We start from the raw sequence: 16,364 nt of genomic DNA, 5'->3' as shown, positions 1-16,364 counted from the left end.
CTTTCCACTGCTGACGTATTTCCCATGCCCGCTCTTTGTCTTCAAGTAGACCCTCACCTCCCCTCCACCCCGCCTTGCGAATCACCATCTCACATCCCAACCCATATATCACTCTTCTCCATCCCCCCACCCTCCATTCCTTCCCCTGCTCTCAGCTGCCGAGGTTGGCTTCTCCTCTTCCTCTTTGGATTCTGACCTCTTCGTTTCAGCTCACCTTGTGCTCACTGATTTGTTGTTCCATCAACCATGCATGCCTTCTCCTTCTGATGTTGTAGCAATTACATGCTGTTTCACTTGGTTTCTCTTCCTAGATCGGTTGACGTTGTGGGGGTGTGACACGCTACCATAAGCATGGAGATCACCAACGTGATGGAGTACGAGGCCGTCGCCAAGCAGAAGTTGCCCAAGATGGTGTTCGATTACTACGCCTCTGGTGCGGAGGACCAGTGGACCTTGAAGGAGAACAGGGAAGCCTTCTCGAGGATCCTGTAAGAACTTTTCATGGTTTTACTGTATTCCTAATGATATTTATGTGTTCATCCTTTCTTTTGCTAGATTTTTGCGTTCTATAGTGTCCTCTCTTATTTCTCAGGAGAAAAAGTTAAAAGTCTCTTTTATATATTCTGTCTTTTTGTAGCATCTGAATCAACTAAACCATCTGTACTTGCATATTATTATCTGATTGCTTAAAGTTTGATTGACCCATGTTGTTCATTCATTAATTATCTTCCTCATTGAATATAATATTCTAGTATTTTCTGGATGATAAGTAGGACAGGGCTCGAGTTCATGTTTTTTCTACTTTAAGGGTAAATGGATTCTGCTTTTAAGGAAGATTTACCTTTCTGCTGTTCATTTTGCACTTCAGCTCCCTTGAGATTACCTGTGTCAGAAGTTAATCTGAAACAAATCTCTGAAAAATTGAAGCAGTTACTCATGTTAATATCCTATATATTTTGACATCAAAACATTTCTTAAACTAGTCTTTTTTTTCCCCCTTCCCGTCTTTTTATGAGAAGTTTTCTTTCAGCTTTTTAAGAGGATGTGATTAATATTGTCTTACTTTTTGCTATACAAGCAAAAGTTAACTTAACCTGGATGAGTTATATGTCTGATTTCAGTCTCTACATCTGTTCTACTCTTCAGCATCCTTAAATATCATACAAAACTCCACCCAGTGTTCATGAACATAGTATTCTGATGCTTAATACCTGATTTTGATCACAAAACAGGTTTCGTCCACGCATACTCATTGATGTCTCCAGGATTGACATGACCACAACTGTGCTGGGTTTCAAGATATCAATGCCAATCATGATTGCTCCCACTGCCATGCAGAAGATGGCCCATCCTGAAGGTATGAAATATTTATGTTATCTAAGCACTAAATTCTAAGAACTCATACTGATTTTTTGTGAGTCGTAGGCAAATCTACACCATGTTTAATGAAAGTGAATTTTATTTTCGGTAGATTAGTTCTCGCTTTTGGCTTATGACAACTATATGAGTTATCTTATTGTGAATTGCTGTTTCTAAGAATGAAAGCATCTTATGTTGTATCATGTTCTTATTTTGTGCCAGGAGAATATGCTACTGCAAGAGCAGCATCAGCCGCTGGCACTATAATGGTTTGTTCTTGCTGTCTTAATATTCCTATAATGCATTACAAGTTGGAATTAACTTTATTTTAGGAAATATGATCTTACAGAATGTTAACACTATAAATCTTTCAATACTCAGCAAACCAGTGCTGCTTCAGTGATTATGATATAAGATATGGGGCATACTGATTGATAATAATATTTTCATCAGAAGGAATCAATGATATGCTGGCTACTGTTAATACTTTTAACCAAGAACATCACAGAACAGTCCATGAAGATTGCCATTGACATGAGAAAAAAAAAGAATTTCTTCTCAGTTATCAGAACTTAGTGGCTAATTATGTATTTGTATCAACTCTTGATTAGATTCTGGGCCTATTCTTGAGCTAGTCAAGCTAAATTTTTCAGAGCCAGATTGTGAAACAAATTATTATGCCGCAACTAATTTGATTACTTATCAGGGTATCATATTTCAGCCAAGAAAATTTAATAATCATCAGAATTTTTTTCTATGTTTTGCTGATGTAAACCATTCTTTTCCCCCAATATTTCTCTCTCACAAGACACCTATAAATAACTTGGATACATGACTCTGTCCTTTTAAAGGCTTTCTCCTTGAAAGAATCCTGTTAGAACAAGCTGTAACATTGACAACAAATCGATGTAAAAGAGGGAAGAAAAAGACATCATTTGGTTGAGCAATTGATAACTATATGCAGAACCAAAAATAATTGAGTCGATAAAAACTTTCTTGATTGTATATCATGCTTTTGCATTTTGTAAATGACATTCTCGTGGCATTTTTAGTCCATGATCTAATATAATAATTAGAAAAACAGGTCTCTCTGATGAAAAGCTGCATTTGATACAATTTTGATCTTACACATTTAACTTCTTCCCCAAACAATATTTCTTCCATAATTAAAATGGTTTGAGCAGATTCTATTAATCTTTTTTATGCTCAGAGGAGGTGTCCTTCACGGATCTATGTCTTCTTTCTTTCTTTCTTGTCCAAGTTCAATGTCCTACAAAGGTAACCATTCTTCATGTTTGTACATTGCAGACGCTGTCATCCTGGGCTACTTCCAGTGTGGAAGAGGTGGCCTCAACCGGACCAGGAATTCGATTCTTCCAGCTTTATGTTAGTTATCCTCCCCATTATTTATTGATGCTTCTCCCCGCAAGTGATCTCCTCCATTGTTTTGGTGCTGTTGCTTGTGTCCATTCTTCATCTCCTATAGGTTCTTCTCATCCCCTCTTCCTTGTCAGGTATACAAAGACCGGAATGTGGTTGCGCAGCTCGTGAGACGAGCGGAAAGAGCAGGATTCAAAGCAATAGCCCTCACTGTGGATACTCCAAGACTAGGTCGGAGAGAAGCTGATATCAAGAACAGGTAAATGTCAATGCCATTTCCACCTGGTAGCAATAGCGTGTTCTCCATGTAGTCATCGGCTAGTACTCTCATCATCGCATGAGTATTAATCTTAGATGCTAATTGCAGATAGATATCAAACAACATTGCTTCACACTTCACATTGAGATTTCAAAGAAGGATAATTCTAATCTGATACATCTACAGATTCACTACATGAGTATTAATCTCAGATGCTAATTGCAGATAGATATCAAACAGCATTACTTCACAGTTCACATTGAGATCTCAAAGAAGGATAATTCGAATGCGATACACCTACAGATTCACTACATGAGTATTAATCTCAGATGCTAATTGCAGATAGATATCAAACAACATTACTTCACAGTTCACATTGAGATTTCAAAGAAGGATAATTGTAATGTGATACATCTACAGATTCACCACACGAGAATTAATCTCAGATGCTAATTGCAGATAGATATCAAACAACATTACTTCACAGTTCACATTGAGATCTCAAAGAAGGATAATTGTAATGTGATGCATCTACAGATTCACCACACGAGAATTAATCTCAGATGCTAATTGCAGATAGATATCAAACAGCATTTCTTCACAGTTCACATTGAGATCTCAAAGAAGGATAATTCTAATGCGATACATCTGCAGATTCGCTACATGAGTATTAATCTCAGATGCTAATTGCAGATAGATATCAAACATTACTTCACAGTTCACATTGAGATTTCAAAAAAGGATAATTCTGATGTGATACATCTACAGATTCACTTTGCCCCCATTTTTGACGCTCAAGAACTTCGAGGGCTTGGACCTGGGGAAGATGGATAAGGTGAGTCTTAGATGCCCATGTTCTCTGAGTGATTTCATGTCCATGTTCCTTGCTCAAAATGTCTTTGGTGAGATGCAGGCTGATGACTCTGGACTGGCCTCTTACGTTGCTGGCCAAATTGACCGAACTCTGAGCTGGAAGGTATGCTAGTTTACTTACAGATGCTTGATTCACATGAGATTTCTGAGACTTGTAGCTTGTAAACTCATGATCATTCCAAGGAATGCTGAAGAAAGAAGCCTATATTCCAGAGTAAACAGAACTCCACCAAATAATAATAAGAGAATGGGTGAGAGAGATCTCTCCCTTTCTGCTGCTACTAATTCCAGTGAACTGACCTACTGCAGGATGTCAAGTGGTTGCAGACGATCACTACTATGCCAATTCTAGTGAAAGGAGTCCTCACTGCGGAGGACAGTAAGCACTCCGTTTCTTGGTGGCACTCGTATTTCTCTGTGCTGAGCTTGTCAGCATCCATTCTGAGTTATCTTGCACATACTTGAACATGCAGCAAGGCTGGCCATTCAATCTGGTGCAGCTGGTATTATCGTCTCCAACCATGGAGCTCGTCAGCTGGACTACGTTCCAGCCACCATCACTGCCTTGGAGGAGGTATTCCGCTTCCATCGCTCGAGGCTCAAGCAATTTGTTCTCATGTTCACTTAGCTGAGGGTGCAAAGAAGCACTCTTGGGCGTAAGATTTGGCTTACTGATACCGAAATGGTGGCAAATCCAGGTCGTCAAAGCTGCGCAGGGCCGCCTTCCCGTCTTCCTCGATGGTGGCGTTCGCCGTGGCACCGATGTCTTCAAGGCCTTAGCTTTGGGAGCCTCCGGAATCTTTGTAAGTAAACATGGTTTCGTCGGAAGATGTTTCCTGAGACATCACGTAGTTGACATAATTGCAAGATCCATAGTCTCCTCGATCCCTTCTGTTTCATCAGCATCTTATCATAAGGAATCGATCTTAATCTGCTTCTTTGCTCCATGATTGCAGATTGGAAGGCCGGTGGTGTTTTCTTTGGCTGCTGCAGGTGAAGCCGGAATCCGAAATGTTCTGCAAATGCTTCGCGATGAGTTCGAGCTCACCATGGCACTGAGTGGCTGCACCTCGCTCAAGGAAATCACTCGCAGCCACATCGTGACCGAGGCAGAAAGGAATCGTCCTGTGCCAAGGTTGTAGATCATCTCCAGTGTCTCCTCCTCCGACAACAGGGGACTGACTACTTATAAGCTCTGCATCTTTTGAGTGATCTGGAGAACATGCTCAGGAGACACTATCTACCCATGGAGCAAAGTTGTGATGAGTTCCAAGAATCATTAGATGCTTAAGAAATTTAAAGCTTTTTACCATGATAATGGACTGTGTTTATTAATCATGGCTATGTAATCTGCATCTGCTGGATATACTTGCTTATATTACTTGCTCAACACTGCATATTTTCAGATATCAACTGAGAACAGCTTGAAGGAGAAATTATCATTTTAGTAGCATTTCTTTTATTTGGTTCCCTAATGTTAGAGTTAAATAGTGATTGAATTTTCTTTTTGCTAGCTTAAGACTTTCAGGATTCATGTTAACCAAACCAAAAATATTTATCATGATATGACAATTGTGCAATGTTTAGTTTCAGATTGAGCTTACACATGGGTGAAGATGTTAGATTTTAATATATATTGGATCCTTATGAAAATTTTGGTCACACAATCAAAATTATTTTTCACTTATATGCTACATTGAACTTAATCATGAGTACATTTATTTTTTTAATTAATATTTAAAGATTTGTATCTACCTCAAGATCTTAATGACCAGTTTCAAGAAATACTAAAATTTCTTATATTATAGAATCCTCCAGTGATATAATAATATCTTTACTAGCATCATGTTATGACCATCAATTACAAGAGCCAATCTGACTGATTAGAAAGTTGTGTACTTGCAGAAGATACATTTTTAAGTCAATTTGTACTGAGTTTGATAGCTTGGATTCAAATTAATTTTAAGCTTACTGTATTCTATTGTATTGAGCTTATTTTACTTTTCAAACAGATGTTCTGTGTAGTCTTACTCAAACAGATGTTTGAGTATACTTATAAGTATACTTATGTAGATTGGGGAGTGGAGGAATCAAAATCTTGCCAGAGTTAGAGTTATATTTATTCATGAAGATATCCTTTTAAGGTTCATCCTAAAAAGATTAAATGGTGCAAGGCTCATTCTAAATGAATGATCCCTCGTAAGTCTATAGGCTTTAATACCAAATGACATGAATTTAGTTGGAATGACTTAAGTCATAAGGTTTCCTCGTAATACTCATTCGTAAATACTCAATCAAAGTGTAATCCCGTCAAAAGACATGTAAAATATAAAATGGATTAGTTTCGAAATTGAATGAAAAAACTCAATAGTTTTACGAAACTCAATATTTGCAAGAAGAAATTTAAATCGAATAGTTTACCAAGCCAATTATCGAACATGTAAATAATTCATGCTCGAACTAACAAAGATAAATGCTAATTTATTATTTTCAATTATCTAAAAAGTTTAAGGAAAAAAATATTTAATCTCTATCGAGTATTCTATGGACATTTATGATTTGAAATTGTTTAGAGCGTATAAAATAAAAGATTACATTAGATTATAAGAACCTTTAATTCAAAATAAGTATCTTAAGCTACATCATTTCTTTTCCTAAATAATCATTGATGGACCATGCATTGTTAAGGTCATAGCATATAAAACCAATTTCTTACCTTGTGGAGTGAAATCACTCAATAATGCAACAATTATAGGAACAGTACATCAAGATCATAACCAGTCTTTTTGCCCAAAAAAACCTCCACGTAAAAAAGTTACAGGGCGAAATTTATCCCAATATCAAAATCACATTACAACATCCAAAAATAGTAACATCGGCTAATGACAATTTACAAGTGCTCAAGATATATTGGCATTATCAAGCAATTTTTATGATATGTTTTGCCAAACATTGTAAAGAAACATAAAGTCTATCTATTGGAGGCTCCTATGTTAGCCAAATTAACAGCAGGCTTTTGAAACACTCTTACAACGGGCATTCCATCACCATCATCATTTCCCACCCTCCACGAACGGTCTTTCTTCCTCTGGGGCTTCTTATGATGCTTATGTGTGGAGTCTGAGCTTTTCTTCTTTGCTGCAGCTGCTTTATTCGATGAGAGTTCACTGGCCAAATCAAATGACTCTAGATCATTCAGAGCGTTGCTTAGAGCATGTTCTCGGGCATCAACTCCAGTGATATCGGAGATAGTAGCTTCATCAGAATCGCAAGCATCTGGCTCATTATCTGTTAGAGAATTTCGATCTACCATGTCATCTGTTGCATTCACTTCTACATCTTCAGTATCTGCTCCAGGTGGCAATTCAAAGTGGGGAAGCTTCCCATCCACATAATCTTTTAAGATCTGACGTGCAGCTCTAGTCTCATCTGGCAGCCCACTTGAGCTAACATAACCACGAGATGAGCAATACGTCCTGAGCAACTCCGAGGACAAGGGTGGTCGAGATTGTGCTTCGTAGGCCTTTGGCTTTGGCAAGGTGATGTTGTATACACTCTCAAGGACGTTTCTGGGAACCCTGTTAGCTACAACCTGCACTGCTTCCCTGTGTTCGGTCATCCGATCAATGGGCAGAACTCCTGATGCGATCATTTCATATCTTGAGCTGGAAAAGGAAGGGAACACTAGACCAGGGCAGTCACAAAGTACAAGCTCATCAGAGATAATCAGTGTTTGGAAATGCTTAGTCTTACCAGGGGTTGATGTAACCCCAGTCCGCTTTTGTCCCACCAAAGCATTTATTGTAGAGCTTTTACCAACATTTGGATAACCAACGAACCCCACAACAACTTGCTTAGCTGTTAGATTTATAGAACTAGTCTCTGAATGTTTTCCACTGTGACTTTCCTTGTCTGTGAACCTCCCATACGCTGCAATAGCCTCTGCTTCTGACTGCAAACGAGCCAAGAGCTCATCCCTGCCGTATATCTTGGTGTCCAAGTCTGACTGGCTGAGCTCTTTTGACACTTTCTCTTCTTCAAATTGACTGATCAACTGTTTGCCTTCCAGAGCAGCAGTAGCAGCTTTAGCAGACCAAAACACAAAGAGAATACCATGATGACTGAAGTATTCTGCCCATTTACATCTGCAGGATTCAAGTTGAAAAGAAAAAATATAAAAAAAGAAGCCCTTCAGTTTGATACGATCATCAGTGCAATAACAAAATCAGACTACCTCTGACCTTATGGCAATTGGTAAAAGATCTGCTTTATTGACAAGCAGCAGCGTTCTCTTGTGTTCATCTATTTCCCGTGCATATTCCTGGTAAATAACGAGAAATAAATATCTAATATGAACTTAAAATCTGCAGTATGACTAAATTTGATAACATTAGGGATCGGACAAATAATTTTTGTGTATCTGGTGATCAACCAAACATTTTAAGATATCACAATATACCATTTCAGAGTGAACAGCCAGCAGCAGTTCTCATAAAGAAAAAAGCAATCACTTGCCAGTGAATTATGGCAAACAATCTAGAGATATTATAATTAATGAACAGCAAAGTATAACTCAATATCCAGTCACAGAAAAGGATCTTGAGTCAATGCAAGTTAACAAATAAAATGGGAGCTTGAGCCAGTGCATCTTTGAATCAGTATAACTCAATATCCAGTCACAGAAAAGGATCTACGGGCACATTTTAAATTAAACTGTGTAAGGCCCACGATAAAGGGAACTAGCTTTTCACACACATGATGCATGCCTTAGAATTTGAGTTCCACTGGGACTCAAGTTTCTGTTGACTCATTAAAAGAAAAACACTAGCTGAGTGGTTTCATCCTGATGCAGCCCCTCCTATTTCGAATGAAGTGCTCAGATTTTATGCATGTAGGATCTGGGTCGAAAGGCCAAGGTTCTCTCATTATCTAATAATATCAATATTCCCGATATATCTGGTTTTGAAATATATTATAAAATATTAAAGTCACACTATTATATTGTGTCAATTAGTTTGTTATTAAAATCAGTAAATGACCAGGGTATTTTATAAAAGGTATTCAACTGAGAAAGTAACTTGCACTTGTAGTGCAGAATTTGACAAAACAAAAGCACAATTTTTTACTCACAAATAATAAAACAAAGAAAAGAATAGAAACATAATAAACTAAAAATGGAACGAAATGCATACCTCAAGATCTGGACAACGGTAAAACAATGGATCCCGAGCATCAACCACCATAACAAGCTAAAAATTTAATGGTATTAGTCCTCAAATATTAACTGAATATAAATGTCTTAAGTATTTATAATGTAAACGAATTTAACAGAAAAATGTAACAGGATATCAACAGAAAACACTATGGCATTACTAAAAATAATCAGCTCAGATTACATATAACTATACAGAGTTAAAAGACATGGTCAAACTTTTACTTTTCTCAGTTGCACTTAATTTTACTGCCTGAATGGTAATTCATGTGACTGAGTTCATAACATCAACCACACTGCTCATACCCGAACCATACAGCAGCTTCAAACATCTACATCCATATATCACAAGGGAATGTCAGAGATACATGCATACTAAGCCTAAGTTTGGCTTCCAATCTCATAAGCTACTCCACATGGTCCATTTTCAGAGCGGATAATCTTTTTCCCATTAGAATAGAAATGGATTATTTAGACAGTCGGAAATCAGTTGTAGAATACTTTACCTATAACGTGATCATTTTAGCAATCTATGGGCAATCTCTTTACATTTAATACCAACATGCTCATTGTGATACTAAATCAATTTCACTAATAAAAATGTGGCATAGCTTTAGGACTATGTTAGGGATAATATAACATGCACATATGTACAAGATACATATGAAATAATTAATCATCTTTCTATAAAACACAGAACAGTGGATAAGATATGTGCCACTTGTTAAGAAATAGTATAATCATTATAAAATAGCTCAAGACCTTTCAAATATATAAGATGAGCAAACTTATTCCAAAACTTGTATATATCAAGGAAGTGGTACTTGAGGGTGCATATAATGATCATTTCTTAAATCTATGAGTACATTCCTGTTAATGATATTGAATATCCTTTGTCTGCTAACAAAAGCTAAATTACTGGACATAAAATTATTGAAATGACAGAGGAGTTGTAACTAAAATGTTGAGAGGAATAGGATTATATTTGTTCATTTATTTACTGGTAAGAACGAAAATGACTCTTACAATGATCAAATGAAAACTATTTTTTTCATGTATTGCATTGCTTGAAATTATCCAAACCAGGTCAAGCTTATTATACTAATATTTTCAATGCTCCATCCATTATAATATGAAAAACCTTTTAAAATATTTCAAAAATAAGTTCGGCTGTTAACAGTTGAAGTTAACATGCACAGCACAAAAGAATGTAAATACAACCAGAACACAACACTGAACTTTCTCAGAGAAAAGTTTTCAACATTGAAAAAGTAAGTAGGCCTTCTTCCCATTTATATGCTATACATATGTAATATGCATAGAGCAAATTGTGGTTGTTGCATGAAGCACATTGTCATTATCATTGAAATTCAAGCCTCAGAATATGAAAATATTAGATGCTCAAAGAGCATGAATTCTTAAACCAAGAAGATCCCTTGAATGTCTTGAGCAAACTTTTTGAGTAAACATCCAGTTATCAGGGATTGCCATGTCTATCCCTGCCAGTGTGGCCACCCAGCCACACTGCTGGAAAGTGGTGAGTAACCAGAAGAGCACCTGGATACATGCCAAGCACAATGTTTGTTTACGAGGCCTCACATGTGGCACAATTTGCAACTGGTAAAACATATTAGAATGTTTTGCAAACCTGCAACTAACACAGCATGTGCTTATCTAGACAACCCCTGGCTGAAAGAAACAGCCTAAGTTCCACATGAATTCCCAACAGAACCTTCTTCTGGAAAGCCTAAGGTTAAGACTCTACACCAAGCACACATCATTTGGAATTTCCACTTAAAACTGAAGTTTAAACTCATTTCTGGAGAACAGGTATACCAACATTCTCAACATTTACAAAGACTTCATGTTAAGTTTTGGTAAGCTCATACCTACACTAATGTTATGCTGTAACAAAAAAGTGCTTAAAAAATTATTGGGGCAGGATGAGAGGGGTTACATGTCTAAAAGGAAAGCTGTATTTTGCATATACCCACTACTTATATGTAAACATGGCAAGATCATCCACTAGTGTCTATAATTTAAGACCATCAATGAGAAATCTTTCATGGAAGACTTTTCCAATTATCAGGTCACAGCTCAATGTATAGCTTGAGATTTCAGTGATTTTAGTAATTTCTTTTTCTTTTCTATTATTTGCATTTTCTTCTCCAATTATTTCTGTCCTTGTACTCACCTCACTACACTAGTCAAATAAGTACACAGTGCTTGCTGATTTGACTTCAAAAAAGGCTTACTGGTAGATTAAGAAAACTAAGAAACCAATATAACTTCAAAGACATCATGGTGAGTAAAAAACACACAAACCTAAAACAAAAGACAAGGGAAATTAGCTGCATGATAGATTATACAGGGGTATTGGAAGGCAACTAACAACAAAAGAAACGGATTCAATTCTTCAAAACAATGAGAACATATTTTAGAAGGTCAATTGTAGACACAACTCATTCTAGAAAGAAACAATAAGCAATACATGAAATAATAACCATTCAAAAATATATATACACAGGATGATAGGAAAAAAGAAAAGAGAAAATAAACTTGATATGGGATCGATCAAACTTAGCATAAGCATAACCAAGGTTTTAATTCTTGCTCAGATGCTACTTTTAACACCTTGTCAGATTAGTACGATACTGACATACTAACCTGTACCATTCGGTATCGCTAAAAAATAATAACTAAAAGTAAATAGTTAGTTGATACTGAGCTATATGGTCTACCAGTAGATTTGTACCAAATTCAACCAGTAGTTGAAACTTTGGGCACAACTCAATCTACTTGATTTTGTCTGCAATAGATGCCAAAAGAAATGTATACCAAGAAATCAATCTAACAATCAAACTAAAATGACATATAAAGGTAATGTAACATCTGAAAGAAGAGGTTAGTAGTTATAAACTTAGTAGCTCTATATAAGTTATCCTCCCAAATGAAAGGAGTCAGTGAATCATCATTATGTTAACTAATGAAACTACTATCACATAGTTTTCATTTTTCTTTTTTTTAACTATCACATAGTTGATATGTCCTGCAAACCAGAACAACTGAACTAGAGAAACAACTTGCCAAACAAATAAGAAACTCCAATAAGGATTCACATTGAGCAACATAGAGAAACTAAGAATTCAACTATAATTTCTCATATCCCAGTTTAGGTGAGAAAACTTTACTAGGTCACTTCTTTCAAGCACTCTCCAAAGCTGTCTCCAGATGTCCAGGTTTTTCTCGAAAGGAGTAAGTACAAGTTTGTCATTCTCCTCTAGTCTAGAAAAATGAGCAAAATTTGAGATTGTAAAGGCAAGTAGATAAAAGCAAGAATAACTCAAGGTCAGTAACTAAGAAATGAACCAAACTTTAGCAGTTCGACACAAGAGAGGTGGCTTAAGAAAACAACTCTCCAACTGACTCATTCATACATGAATAAATAGAAGGAAAACAAAACCCCAATCAACTACAGGATGGGGTACAATCAGGCAGCCAAAATGAACTAACAATAAAACTAAACAGTTCATGAAAGACGATAACAAGCCACTACTTCGAAGTGAAATGAAATTAACCAAAGAGCATCAAATCTATTTGATAAAAAAAAAAAGAAAAACATAAATAGCCCAAAGGAGTGGAAGCCTAATTAAATAGAGACAAGGGCTAAACATATGATATCCTTATAAATTTATCAATGCACTTTTGATCTCTGCTTCTCTCAAAGCTAGTCACTTGAGTCTCTTTCATGCAAAGTTTCTATATGTTTGTTTCAAAGCTCTTGCATGGGCCAACAGAAAAGTGAGTGGCTAGAGATGCTAGTTCAATTAGGAAAAACCATTGTTGCATGTTGCTTTCTGCCCTCCACATCTTTTCATCCCTCCTTAAACCTAGTTCACAACACACTTACACAGACACATAGAATGCCCAGTGGATAGATTAGATGCTAATAGTATCAAGTAGCATATAACAAAAATCATTGCCCACTGTTTATCTAGTACTTATATCTTATAAAAACATAATTATGTTGCTAATAGTAACAAGAAGATATAACACTGATTTCCAATGTCAAATATGCTGGATGTGACTTGGGAATCTGATAATTGAAAACCAGATGAAGATAATCCTGAAGAAATCAAACCAGTAATTACATCTGCAGTTCAAAGAAGCAGAAGATGACATAAAAGAGGTAAACTAGACCTTTGTGTCCTGTTAAAACCTAAAGAAACACTATTTACAACAACCCAACAGATATATCATAATTTAAATTAAAATCCACTGGTAATCTATGTCCCTTGTTCAGCTGAAATCATTATGGTCCCCCTCTTAACCCCTCAGGTTCTGGAAACTATTAGTTAAGTCCAGGCATCACTTTAGAGGAGAGTTACTGAATCATTTACACAGCATGATGCAAGCTTTTAGCTAATTACTAACTGCAAGGTAGATCAGATATCAATCTACCTTTCTTATTATACTTATTAGACATTAATCTAGTGCAAAAACCCACTAGTGAAGTATCACATGTGCTGCACATGATTTTTTAACTGAAAGTGAACAGACTGGCCTTATATAATTAATTATCAAATATTGGAGTAATGCATTGAGCTTTATGATGAGTTAAAAACTGAGTTAAGAGTTAAGACCTAACAAATGATTCCTGATTGGATCAAAAGAGAAAGGAGGTGGTCAATCATGTTTCAGGTGCCACCATTTCTTAATTGTGTTAATAAAGAAAAATTGGTCAATAACTATGGAAGACACCACTCTCTGTTCCTCTGTGTAGGGAAGATTAAACCCATATAAGAAAGCAAAACAACAAAGATTGCTCTTTTCAAAAGATATAATTTGCACCCCGTTCTCCATTCCCTTTGGACCCTCGGTGATCTCCCATGATTCTCTAATCAACCACGTCTTTTGGGTTGAGTTTGAGGAATCAACTACATTCAATTGCAAGGAAGCCAGTCCAAAGATGGACAATAATGGGTCAATGACCAGATGCCATGGCCCCAAACTCCTATAGGCAGGCAGTTGTATAACCAACTACATGAAATTCCTACTAGAATTGCACCAGAAGATAAACTAAAAGCAGCATATTGAAATGGGTTAAAAAAATGATGTTTTTTTTCTAAAATCACATAATAGATGAACTTTTTAAATACATTTATAATATGTTCATGATCCTAAAATCATTATTACTGACCTTGCAAGATTCCTCCGCCACTCTAGAAAGGCCTGATTTTCATTGGAATCAAGTTCTTCCACTGACATCTGAGCATTCCAAGGAGGCCTGCATCCCATCATTGAAACAGCATATCAGTAGCTAAACGACAATAGCATGCATATAGCTCAAATAAACATCACATATAGGCAATCAACTGTCATACAACTGTACCTGCGGGGGACCCGGAGACTGCTGGCATGCAGAGCCTCCTCCTGTTTCTGCAGCTTGCGCCTCTCCTCTACTGGCATTCCATCCGTGTCCGAACTTGCGTCCCTGTCCCTAAACGTTGGACACAGCATTTACAAAAAAAAAAAAAAAAAGAATTAAGCATCACAAGGATGAGCTAATTGATATCAGAAGATGCATCAATCGATACGAATCAAATAAGATTCCTAACCTCCTCTATCTCCCAGAAACAGCAACGATTTCTTAATTGATCAATTAAGAAGGCAGAGAGAGAAGGAAGACGTACAGATTGATGAGGACATGAGGTGAGGGATTGTCGAAAGAGTAGACGCGATCGGCCTCCGCAGCCTTCTCGAGGATCGAGTCGATGTCGCTGACCTCGGTGACGGACTCGAGCACGCGCCGCTGCTCGAGGCGGAGGGCACGGCCCTTCTCCTTGGACTGCCGCACCATCTGGTTGTGCTGCTTGATCAGAGCGCGCCCCAACCCATCCGATCCTCCCTTCTTCCCTCCCATCGTCGTCGTCCTCCGATCGACGCGCCGCCCGTTGCGTGCCTCAGAAGGGGCGTAGTAAACCCTAGCTCTGGATTTCTCCCGACGAACCCTCCGAAATGGAAAGAGCTGCGCATCATCTAATTTATCTTTTGCTTTTTACAAATTACTTCCTCGGCTACCTGGCTCAGGAATGGATAAAATATGTGGAGCCCAACTGCTGCCACGACAGCCAAAGCAAGGTACAACGTTGGCTAAATAGCGACTGGGTAAGGAAAGTATTTTTCGGCTCAGAAGACCCACTGATCTATGTAATTAATAAAACTCTGTTGGCATTATTTCTTTCTCTTATATTTGCTAACAATAAAAAAAATTATTAGGGTGTTCTATTTTATCAATTTTCTTCTTCTTACAGCATAAATAAATCCATCTGAAATTTTTTAACTATCCTTTTAATTCTATATTCATAAATGATTATAAGTTAACAATATAATTATTTCTAATGAAACATTAGAGGTTAATTAGTATATTATTGTATAAATGATTTATCTCAAATTTGAGTCAACCATCATGTATATCATTTAATATAATAATTGTGCTTTAATTTTTTTAAAAATAATATTAATCTCTCTCTCTCTCTCTCTTAATTACTTTATTTTCATGCATATCATATTAGTTACAAATTAAGCACATAGTCTTTAATTTCTTTTATTCTTATCTGTAATATCACTTACAATAAGCTCAGCATTGTATTTGAAGTCTTGCAATATCACTGTTTTAACTAAATTATTTCTCATATATAAATTCTAAGAATAAGGATCATGCTGAAAATTCCTCTAAATCAAGAATGATATTTAGTTTGGAAGGATATGCACATGAATTTTATAATGAATACTCACTAGATATTATTGAAATGAAATGAAAAAATATGTTGACTCATGGTTTAAAATATATTTTTTTTTGTTATTGGTAAAAAATGAACTATAATTTATTGATTGGATTCATTTTATGCAAATATGAGTAGTAAATTTACTAATAATCAGTACAAGTAAATTCCTTTTAAAGAGATTACTATACCAAAAAGAACTCTAAATCAAGAAAAACTAAGAGTATGTGAAAAATATTAAATGTTTTTTATTACTTAGATACAACAACACAAATGCTCTTATAGAGACAGAGGGTGAATGCCTTACCTGCAGAACTACTTTAATTTATAACCTCATCACATAATTGAAATGTAAAATGCCTAACAAAATATATTCTTTTAACAGCAGCATAATTATATATTATGTAGATTTTCACCCATATATTTCTGTATAAACTCTTCCTCGATGATCAGACCTAAATATGAATTCTTCGGCAGATATAATTAGGTCTATAAT

At 36.3% G+C, this 16,364-nt stretch overlaps 2 protein-coding genes across 3 annotated transcripts; one reads left to right on the top strand and one right to left on the bottom strand.

Moving 5' to 3' along the window:
• The first annotated feature begins 7 nt into the window (after positions 1-7).
• On the top strand, positions 8-5,333 carry LOC135678454 (glycolate oxidase 5). Of its 2 annotated transcripts, XM_065191300.1 has the most exons (12): positions 8-163; positions 312-488; positions 1,233-1,357; positions 1,582-1,628; positions 2,668-2,745; positions 2,874-2,998; positions 3,767-3,833; positions 3,912-3,974; positions 4,181-4,250; positions 4,345-4,445; positions 4,570-4,674; positions 4,828-5,333. In XM_065191300.1, the coding sequence occupies exons 2-12, from the start codon at positions 352-354 to the stop codon at positions 5,011-5,013; spliced, it is 1,104 nt and encodes a 367-aa protein (XP_065047372.1). In that variant the 5' UTR covers positions 8-163; positions 312-351; the 3' UTR covers positions 5,014-5,333. The 2 variants fall into 2 exon arrangements, with proteins under 2 accessions (XP_065047372.1, XP_065047371.1); XM_065191299.1 differs by having other exon boundaries at positions 3,767-3,974.
• Positions 5,334-6,678: 1,345 nt separating this feature from the next.
• On the bottom strand, positions 6,679-15,114 carry LOC135678453 (GTPase LSG1-2-like). The gene is made up of 7 exons (XM_065191298.1): positions 14,777-15,114; positions 14,476-14,583; positions 14,284-14,370; positions 12,275-12,368; positions 9,064-9,120; positions 8,113-8,192; positions 6,679-8,016 (listed from the first exon to the last, which is right to left on the bottom strand). The coding sequence occupies exons 1-7, from the start codon at positions 15,004-15,006 to the stop codon at positions 6,843-6,845; spliced, it is 1,830 nt and encodes a 609-aa protein (XP_065047370.1). The 5' UTR covers positions 15,007-15,114; the 3' UTR covers positions 6,679-6,842.
• Positions 15,115-16,364: the final 1,250 nt, after the last annotated feature.

Source organism: Musa acuminata, chromosome BXJ1-7 (assembly GCF_036884655.1).
Source record: "Musa acuminata AAA Group cultivar baxijiao chromosome BXJ1-7, Cavendish_Baxijiao_AAA, whole genome shotgun sequence".
NCBI lineage: Eukaryota > Viridiplantae > Streptophyta > Magnoliopsida > Zingiberales > Musaceae > Musa > Musa acuminata.
The sequence above is the reverse complement of the archived record's forward strand: the minus strand, read 5'-3'. Positions and strand labels throughout refer to the sequence as shown.